Source organism: Melitaea cinxia, chromosome 23 (assembly GCF_905220565.1).
Source record: "Melitaea cinxia chromosome 23, ilMelCinx1.1, whole genome shotgun sequence".
NCBI classification, from domain to species: Eukaryota; Metazoa; Arthropoda; class Insecta; order Lepidoptera; family Nymphalidae; genus Melitaea; species Melitaea cinxia.
Window position 1 is genome coordinate 10,555,348 of NC_059416.1, and position 21,737 is coordinate 10,577,084.

Here is a 21,737-nt window from a genome sequence, read left to right on the forward strand (position 1 = left end):
ATTATTATATAATAACACACATAAAAAGATTAAAATTTAAAATACATACATTGAAAAAAGTATTTATTTTACTTACAGATGGATTCGAGCAGCCCTATCACGAATCTGCCTCGGAGATTGCTGGCTCCGACCTGGCGTTGGCAAGATACGTTCTCAAGCACAAACGTTATTCCCTAAACTCAGTCAAATCGTACGACAGACAAATGAAATTCAGCTAATTGTGGAAGCTTTAGAGAATAATCTACCAAGGATTTTGACAGCTTTGGCTGAGTATACTACGGATGAGGAAATTTCTGGTAATTAAAAATAAATATATTTAATTGTACTCAATTTTTTTTAATTTTTTTTCGGTGACTTAGATACTTTCATTTTTGCAAGAATAGATAAAATACATTTTAAAAATGCAAATGTGCAAATTTATTTTTAAAATAATGAATAATTTATTATTTTTGTGAGTTTTGTGACCTTTCCTTCAACAAACCTACTTTCTAGACCTTACTTAATTTTTTTATTTTATTATTGTTTAGTCTGACCATGGGTATGTCTACAAATTGTTGCCCTAATCTTTATTAATAAATGAGGTTATTTAAAGTTCTAAACACAAGATGAATTTTAAAATCCGACTGATAGATATTATAATAATCATATTAAAACAAAAAAAAAAAAAAAAAACTCTTAACCCTTATATGTATTATTTACACCTCATACTCAATGACAAACCTGTAGAATGTAATTTCTGTGTTTGACTCTAGAAACTAACACAATACAAACAAAAATACTACATCTGAATGACCTATATAAATGATTGTCTAGTAAATCAGTCAGATATTGTAAATATTATTTAAATACAATATTATTGAAGTAAAACTTCTTTAAGCACGCTTGACCTGGGTAGTAAGCTGGTGAATGCGTGACGAGAGCGTTACGAAAAGTGTGATCGGGCGAGGCGGACGGAGCAAGAGAGAGTGGTGTGGGCACACATTTTCTTTCTCTCTTTCTCTCATAGCCAGTTACATTTCATATAACAAAGACACTGCAGGCCAATTGCGCAGAAGTCTTACTTCAGTCATGTGGTCTAAAGCACACTAGTTTTTTTATACAGATTCGTTTATCTCGTTTCAGAGTTATCGAAGGCCTTATTATTTCACGCGGAGAGTACAGAGCCGGCAGTAAGGCGCGGTGTAGCCAATTGCGTCGCACATTTATGTTCACACAGAGAGCCACTACTTACAAATATACTTGCTAGGACGTTTGGTAAGTCTTAATGTTATTTATATTATTACTTTCGTTTCAGCCTGTAACATCCCACTACTGGGCATAGGTCTCTTTCCCGATGTAGGAGAAGGATCAGAGCTTAATCCACCACGCTGCTCCAATGCGGGTTGGCGGATATATTCCCTACTATGAGTAACGATCGCTATCAGGTGTACACGATAACAACCGGGACCGACGGCTTAACGTGCTCTCCGAGGCACGGTGGGGCGACCCACAAGGACTGCACAAACACCCAGACCACGGAAAACACCTGTATGGCCAATACAAATGTTGGTCATGTGCGGGGATCAAACCCGCAACCGCCAGCGCAACAGGTACAATCTATGGCTGTAACCGTTGCGCCAACGCGGCGTCATTATTACTTATGTTAACAAAAATGGTTATGTGGTTAACTTATACGCGGTAGAAGTAGGAGCGAGAGGTATACCAGCAAAATATCTCTATAATCTTTTGAAAGACCTTGTCCTGTCGAGAACTGCAGTAAGTTCTATTTTAGAACGAGTGTCTAAGGCTGCACTAACAGGTTCCTACCAAGTTTGGCTAGGCAGGGCGGGAAACTCGAGCAGTGTAGATAAGCGTTGATGTTCATCTCAAAGAGGGCCTCCTTAAACCTACACCCAGGTCGCAAGCCCTGGGAACTGCTCTGAGTTTCTCCTTCTGCCACACGATGGACCCGGCACCTGTACGGTGAATCCATGGAATGTTAAGAAGTTTGTCTCAGATAGCTATTAATATTACTGATTAAGTATTGAATAGTATACAAATTTTTGTTTTGGCAACATAAGCCTAGGTATAGCCTATATGTTTTAGGTATTAACCGATTAATATATAAATTTTTATAATAATATCTTTTTTTAAATAAATGTATGTAATATTATTACATTAATATAACACCCAGATTTAGGTCTGGAATCGAAACCATAGCCCTGGAAACGAAAGCAGATTTCAACTGCACCAATGAAGGAGTCGTGTCTTTTTTACTTTTATTTAAGTACCTTGATTTTATGTCAAAAATATGTCTATATACTTAAGTAATAATAAACATATATGTTTTACAGAAAAGCTCTGGCCGTCAGCACAAGATGACTCAGTGGTTATAGGATGGTTTTGCATTATCAAAGCCATATTTCAGATAAACAATATAACGAAATTCAGAGAAAACGACCTGTTTAGTGTTCAGGATTTCCTAGAGGTAGCTTTTGAAAATCATTTGTGTGGAAACAAACAACAAAAACGATAATAATAAACACTTCACGACACGACCCCAAGTAAAAAAAAAATCCTGTGTGGGAGGTCCGGAAACACACACAATACACAAGAAAAAATTTCGGACTATGACAAACATCTATATGGCTAACATAAATGTTTTTAATGTACGGGAATCGAACCAGCAACCGTTAGCGCAACAGTGCTGACAGCTGTGCCAACGCGTCGTCAAAAACAATATTTCACTACTAGCGACCCGCCCTGGCTTCGCACGGGTTCAATGCTGATACTAAATATACTACAGAATGTCTTAATTTATAGTGTGAAGCTAGCTTTTGACATGGTTATTAACATAATAACAAAAACATTCAAATATGCGTCGTTAGATTACACGTTGTTACAGAATGCGTTGAAGAAATAAAGGCTCACTGCTCGTTCCCCGTAGGTGATAGTGTGATAATATGTAGCCTATAGCAAACTGGCGACTTCTATAGCAAGAGTCTAAGGCTACCATTGCGCTAACCCGTTCTCTGTATTATATTAACATTTTATTTAAATCTTACGTTTTAACAAATAAAATATTAACTTGACAGTATTATGTAAACAATGTAATAAAACGAAAGATTTTACTACCTAAATATGTACTAAGATTTTCAAAATATGTAATAAGATTTTCGTCGAAGTTCTAGCCTGTGATCCTAGTTATTTAATAAGAAAACTAACTGAAAATGTCTTAGAAATTGAAAAAAAAATGCAAGTCCACTACAAATTACACCATGGGCTCCTTAATACTTATTTACTTTTTAATCATATACATTTATTTGGTATATTACAGTAATATATTATCATGTTTCAGCTGTACCAGCTCTGCATACACTACATAGAGCAGTCGACAATAGAACACAACATACAAAACACGGTTATTGAGTGTCTGTCCGTGTTGCTATCTCAAGTGAAGGACGAATACAGGCGAGCTTTATTGGAAAAACATCCGAGGCCCGTCTGCCTTGATAACAGGCAGTCTGAGAAGGGACACAGGAGAAATATTAGTGAGTTTATTAATTTTAGTTTAGAACATAATATGTTCTAAACTAAAATTAAAAAAAGCTTTTATATTATAAAAGCTTATATTGAAAAGTGATTAATAGTATAACTGGTGTAGGGTACAGAAGGAAATTTTCTGCTCAAAATTTGGAGCAGCCCGACTGGAGTAGTACCTCGTCCTTACGGAAGACCTAAATAATACTGTTTTCAAGCAGTATTGTGTTCCTGTTGGTGAGTAAGGTGACCAGAGCTCCTGGGGGATTGGGGATGGGTCGGCAACGCGCTTGCGATGCTTCTGGTGTTGCAGGTTTCTATAAGCTACGGCAACTACTTACCATCAGGTGGGCCGTACCCTTGTTTGCCGACTTAGTAGTATATAAAAAAAGGTAAATTTCCTGAATTGGCATACATTTGTCTGCTATATGGATAGGCACTATATAAAATTGTATTAGAATTACAGATCACCAGCATCTTAAGTTTTTTAGTTAATTCAGGACGGCAAGATTATTTATTTTATTTGATTGTTGAAATTTTTTGTAGGTTACTCAAGCGCTATATCGTCCAGAACAGTGGCGAGCGTTCCCTTAGACTCAAAGGACACAGAGATATGTTTCAGCGGAGCGTTGCAACTGGGGAGCTTGTTGCAGCTAAATTCACATTGTGGGAGCACGGATGAATTAGCCATACAGGTTTGATTTATTGATATTTATTGTACATACCGAGTTTTTTCTCTCTGCCTACACTAGGGACATTACTATATTTTATTTATTGTAATATTGAATAAAGCCGATGATATAATAAGAAGTCATGTTTACCGAAACAATAGGATTTTGAGTGAATATTGTTACTAAGTTAAGGTTGCTGATAACACTAAGTACATTACCTAAGTTTGTAATGTACCTAATGTGAAGATGTAAATTTTTATTTTATCGGTTGATACTTTCTTTCATAATTGTTCTTTTTTTTAATAATGTCGTTTTTGACGTTCGTTGTGTGTAATCCTTATGGAGAAATCAATGTTTTCATTTCATTTCATACAATACGATACAAATGTATATCATTATATACTAAAAGATCACATTTTTACATCGAAAGAAATAAAAGGTATCTTCTATGTATGATATAAAGGAAAATATAAATATATATACAAAAGGCGGTCTTATCGCTAGAAGAGTGATATCTCACATCCTAAGCCTTTTTTAGTATTTTAATTTCTAACGTACGCGCTATAAATTAATAACCGTTATATCCGCCTTGGTCAAGTCCAGTCCCCCATTTAGACGTTTCAATGGATATTCATACGAGTGATTGTTTAATTAAAAAATTTGTTAATATCTTTAATGAATTTATTTGAAGTAATATTACAATGAAACAAAATGGTGAATGTTTTTTTTTTATATAATTTGGTCGGCAAACAAGCGTACGGCTCACCTGATGGTAAGCGATTACCGTAGCTTATAGACGCCTGCAACACCAGAAGCATCGCAAGCGCGTTGCCGACCCAATCCCCAATCCCCCAGGAGCTCTGGTCACCTTACTCACCAACAGGAACACAATACTGCTTGAAAACAGTATTATTTAGCTGTGATCTTCTGTAAGGTCGAGGTACTTCCCCAGTCGGGCTGCTCCAGATTTTGAGCAGGAAATTCCTGCTGTGCTCTATCGCTTCAGCCTGTAATATCCCACTACTGGACATAAGTCTCTTTCTCAATCGCGACTGTTCCTGAACGTGAGAAGAATGTTAAATAGCTTTGATCAGAATAATATATTTGAGTATTTTTATGCCTCAGACTGTAATATCCCGCTACTAGGCATAGGCCTCTTTCCCTATGTAGGAGAAGGATCAGAGCTTAATCCACCACGCTGCTCTAATGCGAGTTGGTGGATATATTCTCTACTATGAGTAACGATCGCTATCAGGTGTACACGATAACAACCGGGACCGACGGCTTAACGTGCTCTCCGAGGCACGGGGGCAGTTTGTGCAGTCCTTATGGGGAGACCCATAAGGACTGCACAAACACCCAGACCACGGCAAACACCTGTATGGCCAATACAAATGTTTGTCATGTGCGGGGATCGAACCCGCAACCGCCAGCGCAACAGGTACAATCCATGGCTGTGACCGCTGCGCCAACGCGGCGTGCTGTGTTCTACCTCAGTTAAAAACGTAAACTTTGATGCAGCCAAGAGACGGCAATGTTTATCCGTTAGAGCGAGAGAGTATCGTACATGAAAGAGATAGTATAAAATTTAAAGATTAATCTATACTAGTATTATGAAGATAAAGAGTTTGTTAAGTCGAATGCAATACTCTCAGGAACTATAAAAAAATATTTTGATTTATTTTCCCCGAGGAAGTCTATAGGCTATCGTACGTCACGCTGCGGCCAAAATAAGCTAAGCATGGCAAATTCCATTAGCGTTTAAGACATACAAACAATGTTCCTACTAATTTTGTGCCGGTGAAGCTGTGGCTTGAAGCTAGTACTACATTATTTAACACATTCACTTTCTCAAACAGACTCCCGACACGCCGGTAAGCGAGTCAGATATACAAATGCAAGATACGGAGCAACTTTCGAAGGAATTAAACGAAAAGCTCCAAGATTATGAGGACGATGGAACCGATGATGACGTCATCAGCACCCGCGAGGGTCAGTTGAAGGTAGGTGATTATTTTTTTATTGTATTAGTTTGTATGTGTCCCACTGTTGGTCTAAGGTTTCTCCTAATAAGAATACGACATTGTATTGAATTTTAACTCTTTGCGTGTATCCCAATGCTGGGCAACGGTTTCTTTTCCTAAGCGGTAAAGGGGAGGTTTAGCCATCTCATTGTATTACGTCAAGCCAAAACTTTGTACCCCTTTTTACGAAAATTGCGCGGACGGAGGAGTATGAAATTTCGCACACTTATAGTTTATGTAGAGAAGGATTGCAGAATGATATTATTATTATTTAATTATGCATAAAAATACTTTAAATCATTAAAACATGTGCCAACAGAAATGATGATCTAATGGTGATGATGATTAAAGTTTAAATTTATAATTTAAATTAATTGTGGTCGAATATCAACCACTGAGCGACGACTTGTATAATTAGATACTTAAAAGTAGATATATACATATCTGACTCACATGAAAATGGGAAATAATAAAAGGCTTTTTTATTTTTTTATTTTATTTATTTATTTATTGAAATCTAAACCTACCCCTAATAAAACTAAAGCACCACTAGTAATAATATTTTGTTATTTATGTATAAACGCATTCAGTTGAAGTAAGCGTTACATTTGCTGATACTTAGCTGCTTTCTAAATTTAATAATAAATTTAATTTAGAATAATAAGCTAGAATTGGTTTCAGCCATTGTTATTTTTTATTCATATAGATTACTACCTGACCTGGCGAATTACGTACCGCCTTGTTTTGTTTTTCTTAAACATAATAATTACATATATCAAAATAAAATATAGCCTATCTTTCAAGTTGGATCAAACTGCACGCGATGTTCAAATTTCATTAAAATCGCTTAAGTAGTTTAGGAGTCCATTGCGGACAAACCACGTGACGCATAATTAATATATATTAAGATTAACAATATTTAGCTATATTAGTCGTTTGTTACCTATAGCAAAAGCATTAATTTGCTTACCTTAGGAACAGACGACTGTGTGTATATTGTAAAGATATTTATTTATTTATTTTTATTATCATCTAATTAGGGTATAATATTAACGTCCAACGCACAAAATCCAATCTCTGCTGTAGGCACTGGCCGTGGTCTTATCTGACAATTTGTACACTTACTACGGGTTACGCCGGGGGCTCCACATCCATAACATGTAATCTTAGGCGCTGATTCAGATAAATTTGACTTATGTAACATTTCAAGAAATTTAACAAATGCAGTTTCTTTTATTTCTGACCTACAAGAAGAACAAGCTCGTTGCCTCTTAACTCTTCTGTGGCATTGTTCTGTAGTATGCTCCGAAAATCTGCAATATTTATTCTTTTTCCTTTTTTCTACTTTCTTGCGTTTGATTGTCGTCTGTATCGAATCATAATATCCCAACGAACTTCTTATTTCTTTCGCTTTTTCCACTTCACGAGCTATTTCAAGCAAATCGTTAAACGAAGAAACGGCATCTCTTGAAATCTTTTCCAGGATGCTATCATTCAATTGTCCGAATATCATGTCAATCTGCTGTGTTTCGCTCGGTTCAGGTTTAGGCAGCTGAGCAAAAAGAAAACGCTTGCTAGCAATAAAGTTTTCTGTTAGCATATTGGGTGGTTGCCTTTCCGACATTATCTCTTGGTATATGACGTAAGCGGGTTTCTTAGGAGCAAAGGCATCGCGGAGACAATTTTCAAAATCACTCCAACTTCGCACTGTATCTTTGACACCCTGCCACCAAACACCAGCTTCTTTCCTTAAAAGGTAATGTAATCCAGAAAGCGCTTCTTTGTCGCTAATATTATGTATTTTTATATAATCATTGGTACTCGATAAAAATGCTTCGACTGCCTCAGAGTTTCTAGTTCCATCGTAGAAGGATGAACAATATGCTAGAGATCCACTGCTCTTGCCAGTTAGTGTAGTAATCAGCTGTTGAAACTGGTCTACGGTGAATGTGATCGCCATCTTTGCTCGAATTTCTCTTTTAGTCTAATACTTCTTATTTTAAAATAACAATTATAGCTTTAATTCGCGTCTGAGCAACACGAAACTTTAGAAGATGCTTCTATAATAACGGTATTATGCACTTTTAAAATAATATTACGACATGCATAATACTTTAATATAAAGCGGTTATTTCACTTCTGTTCCGAATAAGTATGACTCAAGTCTGATATATATATATGTCATATTACTAGAAGGAAAATCGCTGATATTTAATTTTGGTCGTAATTGCAATTTATATATACTTAATCAGACTATGATTGTCTGAGGCTTATGTATTAGTCACTGTTGTAAAGTATAGCGTGATTCACACGATGGTTAAGCGCCATCTATTAAGAGTTTCTTGTACTAAAATTAGTCTTGTTAAATTACTTTAGTATAGCAAGACACTCATAGATGGTACTATTACTCATACAAATGGTATGCAAAATATTTGCACTTATTTGTTTAAAATTAAACATAATATGTAATGTACATTACATATATTAAACATGTTATAATTTAAAATTTTATATTAAAATATTTTTAAATAGACAACAGCAAATATATAAAGTAATACATATATGTTTTGGTATGTACTTAATATTTTGTCTATAAATAGTTATTTATTTAGTTTTAATTTTTTTTTAAATAAAAATTATAAAAAAAAATTATATTAAGCAGTAGTATTTTTATTTTTAACCGACTTCCAAAAAAATTGGAGGTTCTCAATTCAATTGCATTTCTTTTTTAATTATTTTTATGTTAACTCAGAAATTTTGACTGGTTAGACCGATTTTGATATTTTTTGACATTTAAATCTAATTGCGGTCTAACTAATATTTTCGAGTTATATCTAGTAATGCGTTTTTACTTGACTATTTTTTTGTCGATCTACGTTGTGTTATATTATACCACATAACTTTTTACTGAGTATACCGACTTTGATGACTTGTATTACTTGTCTATGTAGTTGAAGTCGGTTTTTTTTTTGTTTGCGAGCAAACATAATTATTTGTAAAATATAGGTATAAATAAAGTAACTATTTATTTCTTTTTATTTTAGATTAATATTGGATCATCAACAGATGATGACGTACGTCTAAAGTATTGCGCAAGATTATTGACGTCGAAATTTCTTCTAACCGGAAATAAAGGAGGCGTTATATCTGATAGGTAAGAACTTTATTTTAGTTATCTGTGCATATAATTTTTTTGAACATTGAAGATAATGACTAGCTCATTCTCTTCGAGTATGGGCTATTTATATAATATATTTTTAAAATTATTACTTATATATAGAATTATTACAAAAAGTAAATATATTAATATGTAACATAAAATAAATTTTTGGCGTAACATTTGCCTAACCACATCACTTGATAGGCTCAGGGATTCTCTAGGCATAGTGGGGAGTTCAAAGAGGATGGAACAATATTATTACAAATATAACTTTAGTATTGAACTTATGCTGCCGACCACCGACGCCGCGTTGGCGCAACGGTCACATGGATTGTACCTGTTGCGTTGGCGGTTGCGGGTTCGATCCCCGCACATGACAAACATTTGTATTGACCATACCGGTGTCTGTCGTGGTCTGGGTGTTTGTGCAATCCTAGTGGGTCTCCCCACCGTGCCTCGGAGAGCGCGTTAAGCCGTCGGTCCCGGTTGTTATCATGTACACCTGATAGCGATCGTTACTCATAGTAGGGAATATATCCGCCAACCCGTATTGGAGCAGCGTGGTGGATTAAGCTGTGATCCTTCCCCTACATGGGGAAAGAGGCCTATGCCCAGTAGTGGGATATTACAGGCTGAAGCGTATTGAACTTATAAGAAAAGTATAAACCTGTTTACTAAACGGTGTTCTCCAGGTCTGTCCGTGTGTCAGTGAAGTCATCAACGCTGTCCTGTCTCTCCATTATATCGCAGCTGTACCCGCAGATATTCACACTGTATTTAGACAAGGATGCTGATTTAAAGTTTCACAATTATTCTGGTAAGTTTCTTTTTACTTAAAATTATGTGTTTTGCTAAATGTGTACTTTCTTTTTTACTTTATGAGTAAATTATTTGAAATTCTGACATATCTTTAACTGAGGTAGGGCACAGCAAGAATTTTCTGCTCAAAATATGGAGCAGCCCGACTGGGGTAGTACCTCGACCTTACAGAAGAGATAAGATCACATCTCATCATTACATCTTAAGAGATAAGATCTTAAGATCACAGCTAAATAATACTGTTTTCAAGCAGTATTGTGTTCCTGTTGGTGAGTAAGGTGACCGAGCTCCTGGGGGGATTGGGGATGGTGTCGGCAATGCGCTTGCGATGCTTCTGGTGTTGCAGGTGTCTATAAGCTACGGCAATCGCTTACCATCAGGTGAGCCGTACGCTTGTTTGCCGACCTAGTGATATAAAAAAATATATATCTGAAATATCTGAAACACACAAAATGCTCAAAAACGCATGAAAACGTGTCTATATTTTTTGACTCTGGCTGTATGTGCGATATAGCATCTTATTGAAAGAATATCAATTCTATTCTATCTATCTATAATATAAAAATGAGTCGCTGAATGTCTTGCTAAGCGCAAAACTCGAGAACGGTTGGACCGATTTCGCTAATTCTTTTTTATAAATATTCCTTGAAGTGCGAGGATGGTTCTTACGGAGAGAAAAATTCTAAAAAAAAAAAAATTTAAAGTTCCTGAAAAAGTCTAAAAACAACACTTTTCTATACTCCCATACAAAAGATTTGTGATAATACTTAAAAGTCAATTTGAACTTTAATGCCATACGATAAAGGCGATACGAAGTTCGCCGGGTCAGCTAGTTATAAATAAATTCTATTTTCATTTTTTTTTTTTTGTAAAGTTTAACAGTTTACTAGTCTCATCTATACTAATATAAAAAGTTAAGCCTTAGTTTATTTGATTGTTTGTTGGAAAGCATTAATCTCAAGAAGTACCGGTTCGAATCGAAATTTTTTTTTTTTATTTCGACACTTTGTTTGCCAGGGAAGACTATACGCTATATATATTTAGTACGTTGTTTTCTGAAATTAACGCGAGTTAAAATAATTAGTAATTTGTAAATTCTTATTAATTTTCAGCATCTTCTGAAGGAACAGACTCAAACCCCGACCACATAAACGAGTTTATACTCGAACGAAATGTTTGTTACCAAGATTCGATTACAGAATCACTAAGCCAAGAACTCTTAAACCGTAGCACGGATAGCCCGTCGCAGCAGATATTCAAGAAAGACAGCAAATCTCTAGAAAAATCCACGGACAGCGAACTAAAAAGTTCCAAAGATGTACCGAGTAACATTCTTGATAGCAAAGTTTTTACCAAAGATCTGGTCGCAAGCGGACTAAGCGCGGATAGCACTAATCCTAATATGAGTAATAGTAATTTTACGTCAAATTCCAATATGACCGGCAGTATTGACCACATATCGACTGGGTACCCAATGTCCAGTAGTGGGGATGTCTTATCCTCTAGTTTAGACCTAGATATGAAATTTGACCATTTTGGCGAATCTACGACAAATTTAGATACAATAGAGTCAAAGGAGGGAAAACGGGAGAAAAAAGAGTTGAAACGTATGCAAGAAGTCGATAGTAGAGATGTGCCGGATATCGATAAGAGTGACGAAAAAATGGATAAAAGCGATTTCGAATTTCAGCATATGTCCGAAATGTTTTCGTTACTGGAAAGTCATAATGATCCACAAATAAGGGGTCTGGTGAGAGTTTGTATTGGTAATTATTTAGTTGCTGCCTTGAATTTGGCGCACGGTGATTACAATCGGTGGAGGAATTACAGCCTGTTACCGAAGGAAGTTGGCGAGTTGATTTGCGTGGAAAAGTTAGTGGACATCATCTTAAAAGTGAGTACTTTTTATTGATTAATTTTTGGTAATAATCAAGTCTTGTCATAATATTTAGTAGTACACTAGCTGACCTGGCGAACTTCGTATCACCTTATTTTTTTCTGAAATATAATAATAACATAATATATCAAAATAAAATATAGCCTATCTTTTAAGTTGGATCAAACTGCACACGGTGTGCAAATTTGACTAAAATCGGTTTAGTAGTTTAGGAGTCCATTGAGGACAAACATTGTGACACGAGATTTATATATATTAAGATAAGTTAATTTTACTAAACCTCAATCACTACTCTTGTTTGACTGAGATTTTGTAGTAGCTTAGAAATAGTATGTGTCGCTTAATTTAAAACCCCTCGTTTGCATTTTTAAAATTCCAAAGGTTGCAAATTAACTTTAGGTCTGCCTGATGATAAGCAGATACTTTAGACTGCACTACGTACGACTTTAATATCATTAGCATTTAAAGCGCGTTGTCGACACTTCCCCCGAACTTCTCCAAGAACTTTCTACCTTACTCACCGCAGGAACACAACCTGGGAATTGGGGATAGGGTCGGAGACGCGCTTGCGATGCTTCTGGTTTTACAGACGTCTATAAGCTATGATAATCGCTTACCATCAAATGAGCCGTACGCTTGTATGTTGACCTAGTTATATATATAAAAACCTTTATCTATAATATAAAAATGAGTCGCTGAATGTGTTGCTAAGCGCAAAACTCGAGAACGGTTGGACCGGTTTCGCTAATTCTTTTTTTAAAATATTCCTTGAAGTACGAGGATGGTTCTTACGGAGAGAAAAATTCTAAAAAAAAAAATTAATAAAATTAAAGAATCGACTGTTAGGCGATACGAAGTTCGCCGGGTCAGCTAGTAGTATATAAATCTGTTCTTATATATATAAAATTGTATTTTTTCTAGGGTCTGTCAGATGAAATCCAGTCAACAGTGAACCACACTCTGTCGTCTCTGACCGGTCTCACCAGCGCCCTCTGTGATAGCGTCCACTGGAGTCTTCTGAGTGATGTTCTAAACACTCTGATCGGAGTACAGTATAACAGCTACTGGCTCTGTAGAGTGAATCTCGCTAAGTTGTACGAAGTATTGCCTTATCAAAAGTAAGTAACTTTATGATTTACTTAGGTCATAGAAATAGAAACGTCGGGCATCTAAAAAACTTAATTAACCGCGATAAACCGAGAAAGTTGCTCCATTATCAATATATATATATATATATAACTAGCTGACCCCGCAAACGTTGTTTTGCCATATATGTTATTAACACCCTTAATCCCCCCCCCCCTATAACCTAGAGGGATGAAAAATAGATGTTGGCCGATTCTCAGACCTACCCGATATGCCCACAAAATTTTATTAAAAACGGTCGAGCCGTTTCGGAGGAGTTCGATGTTTAACACCATGACACGAGAATTTTATATATTAGATTATAATTATGTGCTTTCAGGCTGTTCACATTGCAACAAGACTATTTATCTAGAAGTAAGCTAGTGATGGACGCGTTGCTACATCTGTTGGGCGATCAAGATCAGAAAGTTCGTACTGCTGGGGCGCAGGCGATATCAAGGTAATTTAATTTTATTACGCTTGACATGGGGAGTCCACTGCTGGCTTTGAAATACACAGGCCGAAGACGGGCAGCAGCGTCTTCGGTGCGACAAAGCCAGCCCTGCGGTCACCAACCCGCCTGCCCAGCGTGGTGACTATGGGCAACACACATGAGTTCACGTTATTTTTGACGTAAAATTGTGGAGGCCTATGTCCAGCAGTGGACTGTATAGGCTGTAATGATGATGATGACATGGGGGTGAGCTGGTGAATGTGATCGGACGGGGCGAAAGGAAGTTGAGAGGAAGATATAAGTTAGTGAAGATAGGAAGAGAGATAGAGTTACGTTTCGTATATTAATGTAGGAGCTAGGGAAATTTTACTTCAGTCGTGTGGTCTAAAGCTCACTCGTTTGTATTGTACTCGTTTGTATCTGTGTGTGTATGTATATATGTATACATGTATGTGTATATTATTGTATTATGAGATTGTAGGATCTACTTTGTTTTTAATTTCCTGTTTTGCCTTTTGATAACCCTACTCTTTTTATTTTAAAATCTCCTCTACCCCAAGGTTGTCTGGAAGAAATCGTTTACCTAGCGATAAGACCGCCTATGTGCATAATATTGTTTTGCAAATTTTATTTTTAAAGATGTATGTTATGTTAGCTTGTAATATGCACAATAAAGTATATTTCTTCTTCTTCTTCTTCTTCTTCTTCGTTTTTTTACAACTCAATATTTATAAAGATAAAAACTCAATATTCCAGCATAGTACCAAAAATCTACCCGCCGAGGCGAGCAACGCCCATCACAATGATGACCCAGATATCTAAAGAGCAGAGTAAAATATTTACCTTCGATACGAACGGCCTGGCACTTGAACTAGTCAGAGATATTTACTTCTATAACGATCTGCCAGAACAATTGAAAGATGGGAAAGCTCTAGAAAATTGTGATAGTTTGATGGTTGTTATCGGAGATTTGGTCGGGAGGCTGATGGCGTCGAATTGTAAGAATTATTCGGTGAGTATGTTTAGTTGATAATGTATGGTAATATACATAAGGGATCGTAAAATATAAATATCAAGCGGGTATGTTTTCTTTGGTCAAATGTTCTAATATCAATATACGCTTCAGCCTGTAATGTCCCACTGCTGGGCATAGGCATCTCTCCCTATGTAGGAGATATACGATTTTATAAATTATTTTGTAGTTGATAATTACATTTCTTGACGGCTATATATTTTTTTTGACTCATTTAAAAATTAAGAAGTATTTTTATCGTTTATGAAAAAGTATCCGTAAGTGCTTAAAACAACAAAGCGCATGGGTGTAAATAAAGCGAAAAATCTGTAATGTACTAAATTGATTTAGCAAAAGTACCATCTCTTAAAAGTCCTTAAAATAAGATTAAAAGTTTAATCTGCTTCATTGGCAATATAGTCAGGTGTCTATATCAGAACCAGGACCGATAACTTAACCGACTTTTCAAGATTTATTATGCCACGACGATATACACCCGAACTAGAAAAAGAGTTTGCACAACATGCAGCCATCAAACCCACAACGGCTTTATGGCTATGACAGATGATCCCATAATAATCCCCCTGTTACCATTTCAGCAAGGTCTACTAGAAGCGTTGAAACTAATATGCCGTACTTGGTCACCTTGGAAACACATAGATGCGTACACAGGTCAAGGCATCCTGGGCTATTGCCTAGACAGTCTAGACTACTGCAATGGGAACGTTAATGTTAGGACTATGTTATTGGAAATCAGTCGCTTGGTTTATCCGGGTATGTATTTTGAGGTTTAAGAAAAACATTATTTTTTTTACATAGGAAATGAATTAGTAATCTAGTTTTTACGTTATTAAGGTAAAAGGGACAGTTAAAATATTAAATAATAATGAGGGTAGTTACATAGAAGTTAGGTCGAATATGTTTTTTTTTATTTCCTTTAATTTTGGAAGCTTGATTTTTTTAATGATGATATTTTTGAAAAGAATATTGTTTTAAAAATCGTATGTATTTGTATTAAAACATTACTAAGTATTTAGTTATAACGTGTGGATTCTTGTAACAACTACATTTAAATTAAAAGATTTTTTAGATGTTAAAAGCTGAGCACAAAATTTTCATCTCTGAATCGGTTTCTTATGTTCTTAGCCTATAATTTCATAGTTCGATTGCCTTGTCATCACAAGGCAATCGAACAAATATTTAATAATAATAATAATAATAATAATAAATCTTTATTTCTTCAAACGTTAGTACATAACATTAACACATATTACATCAGTTATATTTAGTCACAAAAGGAACTGTATGTCTCTGGTCCCCACACTAGGATTCCCTGTATCGTGGGGTCCAGTCCTTTCCATTAGCTTAATACGATTCCGTTAGTTTAAACAAAAACAATGCATTTTAAGTTTATAATTTAATTAAATAGTATTTTCTTATGTATATTTATAAAATTATTATTTTTCTTATTACCAGTCGAAATCCACAACATAATGCGCAACAGAACAGCGAACCGAGATATTTTCGAACGAGATACGCAAGAAGCTAAAGAGAAATGGTATCACCTTGAGGATCAAAAAATGGCTACTTTAGCCGAAAAATTCCTTCAAGTGACCTTGAAAATGTTAAACGTGTTAGTACATTTGATAGAGGAAGTTAATCCTAACGTGCATGTGAATAAGAGCGGTATTGCTTTGCCGGGCAGTCCGGTTAGGAGGAAAACTCAAGGTTAGTTAGTATTTATGTGAACACATGCTAATTGTCCTGATTATCTATTATCACATTCTCTTTACATCTATATGTCTATTACATATACATGTATATCTATTGTAAAATTGTGTTTGTTATCGAAATAGCACTTTCTGCATAAAAAGGATTAATTAAAAATTGATGTCGGTATATAGGGTAGTTTCGGATAATTTTGTAACTTAGGACGTCTGACACCTCAGTCCTTCCGCGACCATGGTTGCTGTAAAGTATCCGAAACGTCGGGCATCTAAAAACTTAATAAACGGCGATGAAATCCGAAAAAGTTATTTCATTATAAAAAAATGAACTCCATTTACATGTACATGTATTAAAATGAGAACACATATACACATTACTAAGTATAAACTACTAGTACTCAAAATATATGAAACCACATAAGCCTCAGCTTTCGAATAAAAAAAAAAATATCATCAAATTCGGTACTCCTAGTAAAAAGTTAAGAGTTAACATACATTAAAAAAAAGTACAATCGAATTGAGAACCTACTCCTTTTTTTGAAGTCGGTTAATAACGAAATAAATTTAATTTATGACTTGTTAAATTATTTCAGAACCAACTCCAAGAAAAAGCAGTACACCATCAGAATCAGAAGACAAAAATCTTCGCAAGAAGCCCGTACCCGCTAACAGCTTGAAGGCTAACTTCGCAGGGCACTTCTTTAATGAGCCCCTATATATGAAGCTTTATGAAAACTTAAGAGCTACGTATTCGAATCACAAGGTATGACTAGCCTGTGTGCGCAGTTACCAGTGATCATGCTGTCTGGTCTCTTCATGTAGGAGAAAGATTTAAGCTTAATCCACCACGCTGTTCCACTTCGGTTTGGCGGTTATTATCTCTACTGTGAGTAACGAACGCTATCAACTATTTATGATAACAACCGTAACCGACGCTTAACGTGCTCTCCGAGGTACGGTGGGGAGACCAACAAGAACAGACATCCAAACTGCAAAGAAATATTTCTACAAATACTAATATCCATCCCGAGCGGGAATCGAACACGCAAACCGCCGGTGTTTTTGGGCGACTACTTGCACCAATATATCAGAGCGGTCGTTTAGATTGTTGCATAGAATTGATCATTACTTCAGCCTAATACAGTCCACTGCTGGACACAGGCCTCCACAAGCTCGCGCTAAAAATGGCTTGAACTCATGTGTGTTATTTATTTTATTTTATTTAGGAAACAAACAGTACAATAATACAAAGAAAAAACAATCTCGTAAAACTGATACATAAACCAATAAAGTTTCCAATAGTAAACAATTCATTAATAAGCTAAAAAGCACACATTAATCAGAAATAATCGATACACACTGAAATATAAATAATTCAAACAGTAGTAAATTGAATAATTAGGTAAACATGTACCAATAGAAACATTTCATACAATTATCAATTAAATAATAAATAATTAAAAGATAACAAATTCAGATATATACAACATTAAAAAATAATCATATAATTATAATTAAATTAATTTATAACAAAATCATACTAACCTACTAGAAATTCATGAATTATGTAAATAATTAATGATAAATTAAAAATTAAAAATTAATTGCATATCGTAATTCACTCCTTAAAGGTTGCACTGAACAAGTAGCAAAATCAATGTGATGAAAACATTGGTTGTACATTTTACATGCTCTAAAAGTAAAATTATTCTGCGTATATTTGGTCCTAGTTGCCCATAGTCACCATGCTGGGCAGGCGGATTGGTGACCGCAGAGCTGGCTTGGTCCGTCTTCGGCCTGTGTATTTCAAAGCCAGCAGTTAGATGGTTATCCCGCCATCGGTCGGTTTTTTAAGTTCCAAGGTAGTAGTAGATCTGTGTTATCCCTTAGTCGCCTCATACGATATCCACGGGGATAGAAAGGGTGGCTATATTCTTACTGCCGTAACCACACAGCTCAGAATTGATACAGAAACTAAATTATTTTCCAGATAAACCTAGAACCGAAGAGCAGTATTTTCTACGAATTCCTATCAACAACCCTGAACTGTTTAGCGATACAGCTAGAATTGGCAACGGAAAAAGAATTTGGTCCAGTCACCGAAGAAATACTGTACTATCTAAAGGTTATAATGCCATTGTGTTCAGACCAAACTGTGTATTGTGTGACCCAGTTGTTAAAATGCCTTTTCGGAACCAATATGATAAATCAGTATTCAGATTTTATGAGTATTGCGACCAAGAATTTCCCTGATGATAGTCCGAGTTTTTTCCAAGATGTTATGTTGGTGAATTCCCTGAAATTAATTGAAGATGACAAGAGTAGCATCAGCTCGAGTTCTAGTCAAAAGTTGTCTTTGGATAGTAAGAATCCGAGGATGATGGATGAGAGGCATCTACTGATGATGATGGAGAACTTCTCCAAGAATCGAACTGACAGGAAGTGGAGTACCAATAAGAAGGAACTGGAAAGATATATTAGACTTTTTGAACCAGTCGTTATACAGTCTTTAAAGGTAAGTTTTGTCCTTTTTTTTTTTGGAATCTTTTTAAAACAATGCTGAGGCAGAAATCTGGTCGGCTTATTTTTCTGTTCTATTATCCTAACCTATTTGGAGTTATCCCATTTTTCATATTGCTTACTTCTTTCTTTTCTTTTTCTTTTTATACAATGATAGGCTTGCGTTTGACCACTATTTCATCTGATGATAAGTGAAAATGCGGTCTAAGATGGAGCATGCTTACCTAGAAGTAACCTATTCACTCGCGACTTAAAGATCCCCAGGTTATAATTTTCTGGAAACACAGACGCTGGTAGAGAGTTCCATTGAAGCCATGAGTTACATGTGGTTAAGTTTTGGTTGTTTTAATACGTTGTCAATATTCCAGAGTTACACGCTGCAAAGCGATCTCCCCTTGCAGCGCTCGGTACTGCGACTGCTGGGACAGCTGCTGGCGCTCAGGGTCAACTACTGCATGCTGGACAGCGACCAGGTGTTCATCGCCTTCCTGCTCAAGCAGCTGGACCTCGTCGAACAGCACGAACTGCCGTACGTACACGGTGCTTTGTACCACTAGTGAACAAACAGATAATTTATAATCAAGGTAGACACTAATACATTCACCATAATCAACACCTGGGTATTGAGTGTTACGTCAATTATAAGCACATACACCTTACTTGAGAGTATTTCATTTCAAAATCACGTAATATAGATAATAGATACAACAAAAAAAAAAAAAAAAAATGCAATAAAATTAAAATTAATACAATACAACTGAAGTTAAATCAATGAAAATTAATGTTTAATTAATTAATAAAATTAAAATTGATGCAATGAAATCAAAAAAATATATTGATATAAAAATAAAAACATTTCTTTCCAGGAATTGTTGCGAGCTCGTCAATAGTATATTATTATTTTTAGTCCAACTATCGTCTTCGAAACATCACACCAAGCAAATAATCGAAATACCAAAGGTAAGTATTCCAGTTAGTTTTACCTTATTATATCAATTTTATAAAATGTTATTATGTTTATTAGTTCTTACACTGAGGACATATTTAACCAAGAATCGCACTATTAATATAACTCTCCTTAACAAGTCAAAACACTGAATGTACAATTTTTTTCAAGCTTATACAATCAATATTAATAATTTCATTTAAACGAAATTTATAATAATAATTATTAGTTTGACGTTGTCTGTTACGTACACTGTAGTCACAAATATATGAATATATTGTCGTTTAATATTAAAATGTTTAATTTTAAACAGTTAATACAACTATGCGACGGTCTAATGGCGTCCGGTGCTCAAGACGAATGTATTGCGGGCTTGGAGCCAGTCGCAGTGCGAGTGTTCAGTAGTATGGGAGGTAAGTCACACGAACTGAGTTAATTTGGTATTTGCTAAGCTGAGACCTCCGTTCCTTATAGAAGTAGTAAGCTTTATCCACAACACTGCTCCACTGCGGGCTGGCGGGTATGTTCCCTACTACGAGAAACACGTCGTAGACGTACATTTAGATCTGGAATAAATTATTGCACGAATACAGATTAAAAAAACATTATACGTATTATTTCTAAGCTATAAAAAAAAAAATGGAGAAGCAGAATTTGGTACAACATACATTTTTATTTATGTTTGTTTTGCTCCTTTTTTAACCGACTTCCAAAAAATGAGGAAATTCTAGACGTCGATTTATAAGTTGTTATCACGTAAAAGAGGTATAAAATGTAGTCGAATTGAGAACGTCCCTTTTTTTTTGAAATCGGTTTATAAGAGTATATGCGACACATAAAGTTCAGGATTGAACAGTTCAATTAATTTAAATATAATATTTTGTAACAACAATGTTGTTTCGACAACAAAGGCAGCACCGTTCTCGGTAGAGCGCAACAACAAGAAGCCCAGGCGACGAGAGAAGTTCTGTTCTACATGTTGCAGAAGACGATGCACCAACCTAAGGTAAGTTCATCTATTTCTAGCTATTTCTGTACATTTGTAAGCAGATTATTTCTTGTGTAGTAATTTTTTGGTGATGGTAAATAATTTTTTGTTTTTTATATATATTTATTTGAAGGTGAACTCATGTGTTTTGCCCATAGTCACCACGCTGGTGACCGCAGGGCTGGCTCTGTCGCACCGAAGACGCTGCTGCCCGTCTTCGGCCTGTGTATTTCAAAGTCAGCAGTTGGATGGTTATTCCGCCACCGGACGGCTTTTTAAGCTCCAAGGTGGTAGTGGAACTGTGTTAGCTCTTAGTCGCCTTTTACGACACCCACGGGAAGCGAGGGGGTGGCTATATTCTTTGGTGCCGTAGCCACACAGTACACAGTGGACGCAGTGGTGACTATGGGCAAAACACATGAGTTCATGTTATTTTTGGCGTAAACTTGTGGAGGCCTATGTCCAGCAGTGGACTGTATAGGTTGTAATGATGATGATGATGATGATGATGATTTATTTGTAGGTTGGGTTTTCAGAGCTATAAAAAATATTTATGGGTTTATTCATTACTTTTAAATGTGAAAGTTAAACGTAGTTTTTGAACTCTATACCCCTTGTGGCTTGTGCCGTAAATGAATAAGTCGTTTTTTTTTTTTTATGACACTACGTCGGCAAACAAGCGTACGGCTCACCTGATGGTAAACGATTACCGTAGCTTATAGACACCTGCAACACCAGAAACATCGCAAGCGCGTCGCCGACCCAATCCCCAATTCCCCAGGAGCTTTGGTCACCTTACTCACCAACAGGAACACAACACTGCTTGAAAACAGTATTATTTAGCTGTGATCTTCTGTAAGGTCGAGGTACTACCC

General features: G+C 35.8%; 1 protein-coding gene across 1 annotated transcript in view; it reads left to right on the forward strand.

The window, feature by feature from the left end:
- LOC123665129 overlaps positions 1 to 21,737 on the forward strand; it is a 73,139-nt gene that overhangs the window by 4,435 nt on the left and 46,967 nt on the right. Inside the window, exons 5-24 of the mRNA XM_045599475.1 lie at positions 79 to 296; positions 1,123 to 1,254; positions 2,334 to 2,467; positions 3,338 to 3,530; positions 4,066 to 4,214; positions 6,050 to 6,193; positions 9,259 to 9,368; positions 10,067 to 10,191; positions 11,306 to 12,087; positions 13,012 to 13,208; positions 13,556 to 13,675; positions 14,426 to 14,681; positions 15,281 to 15,455; positions 16,158 to 16,409; positions 17,002 to 17,171; positions 18,399 to 18,923; positions 19,297 to 19,457; positions 19,795 to 19,888; positions 20,188 to 20,291; positions 20,790 to 20,880. Of these exons, the coding sequence (XP_045455431.1) occupies positions 79 to 296; positions 1,123 to 1,254; positions 2,334 to 2,467; positions 3,338 to 3,530; positions 4,066 to 4,214; positions 6,050 to 6,193; positions 9,259 to 9,368; positions 10,067 to 10,191; positions 11,306 to 12,087; positions 13,012 to 13,208; positions 13,556 to 13,675; positions 14,426 to 14,681; positions 15,281 to 15,455; positions 16,158 to 16,409; positions 17,002 to 17,171; positions 18,399 to 18,923; positions 19,297 to 19,457; positions 19,795 to 19,888; positions 20,188 to 20,291; positions 20,790 to 20,880 (4,132 nt within the window). The remainder of the gene's footprint in view (positions 1 to 78; positions 297 to 1,122; positions 1,255 to 2,333; positions 2,468 to 3,337; positions 3,531 to 4,065; positions 4,215 to 6,049; positions 6,194 to 9,258; positions 9,369 to 10,066; positions 10,192 to 11,305; positions 12,088 to 13,011; positions 13,209 to 13,555; positions 13,676 to 14,425; positions 14,682 to 15,280; positions 15,456 to 16,157; positions 16,410 to 17,001; positions 17,172 to 18,398; positions 18,924 to 19,296; positions 19,458 to 19,794; positions 19,889 to 20,187; positions 20,292 to 20,789; positions 20,881 to 21,737) is intronic.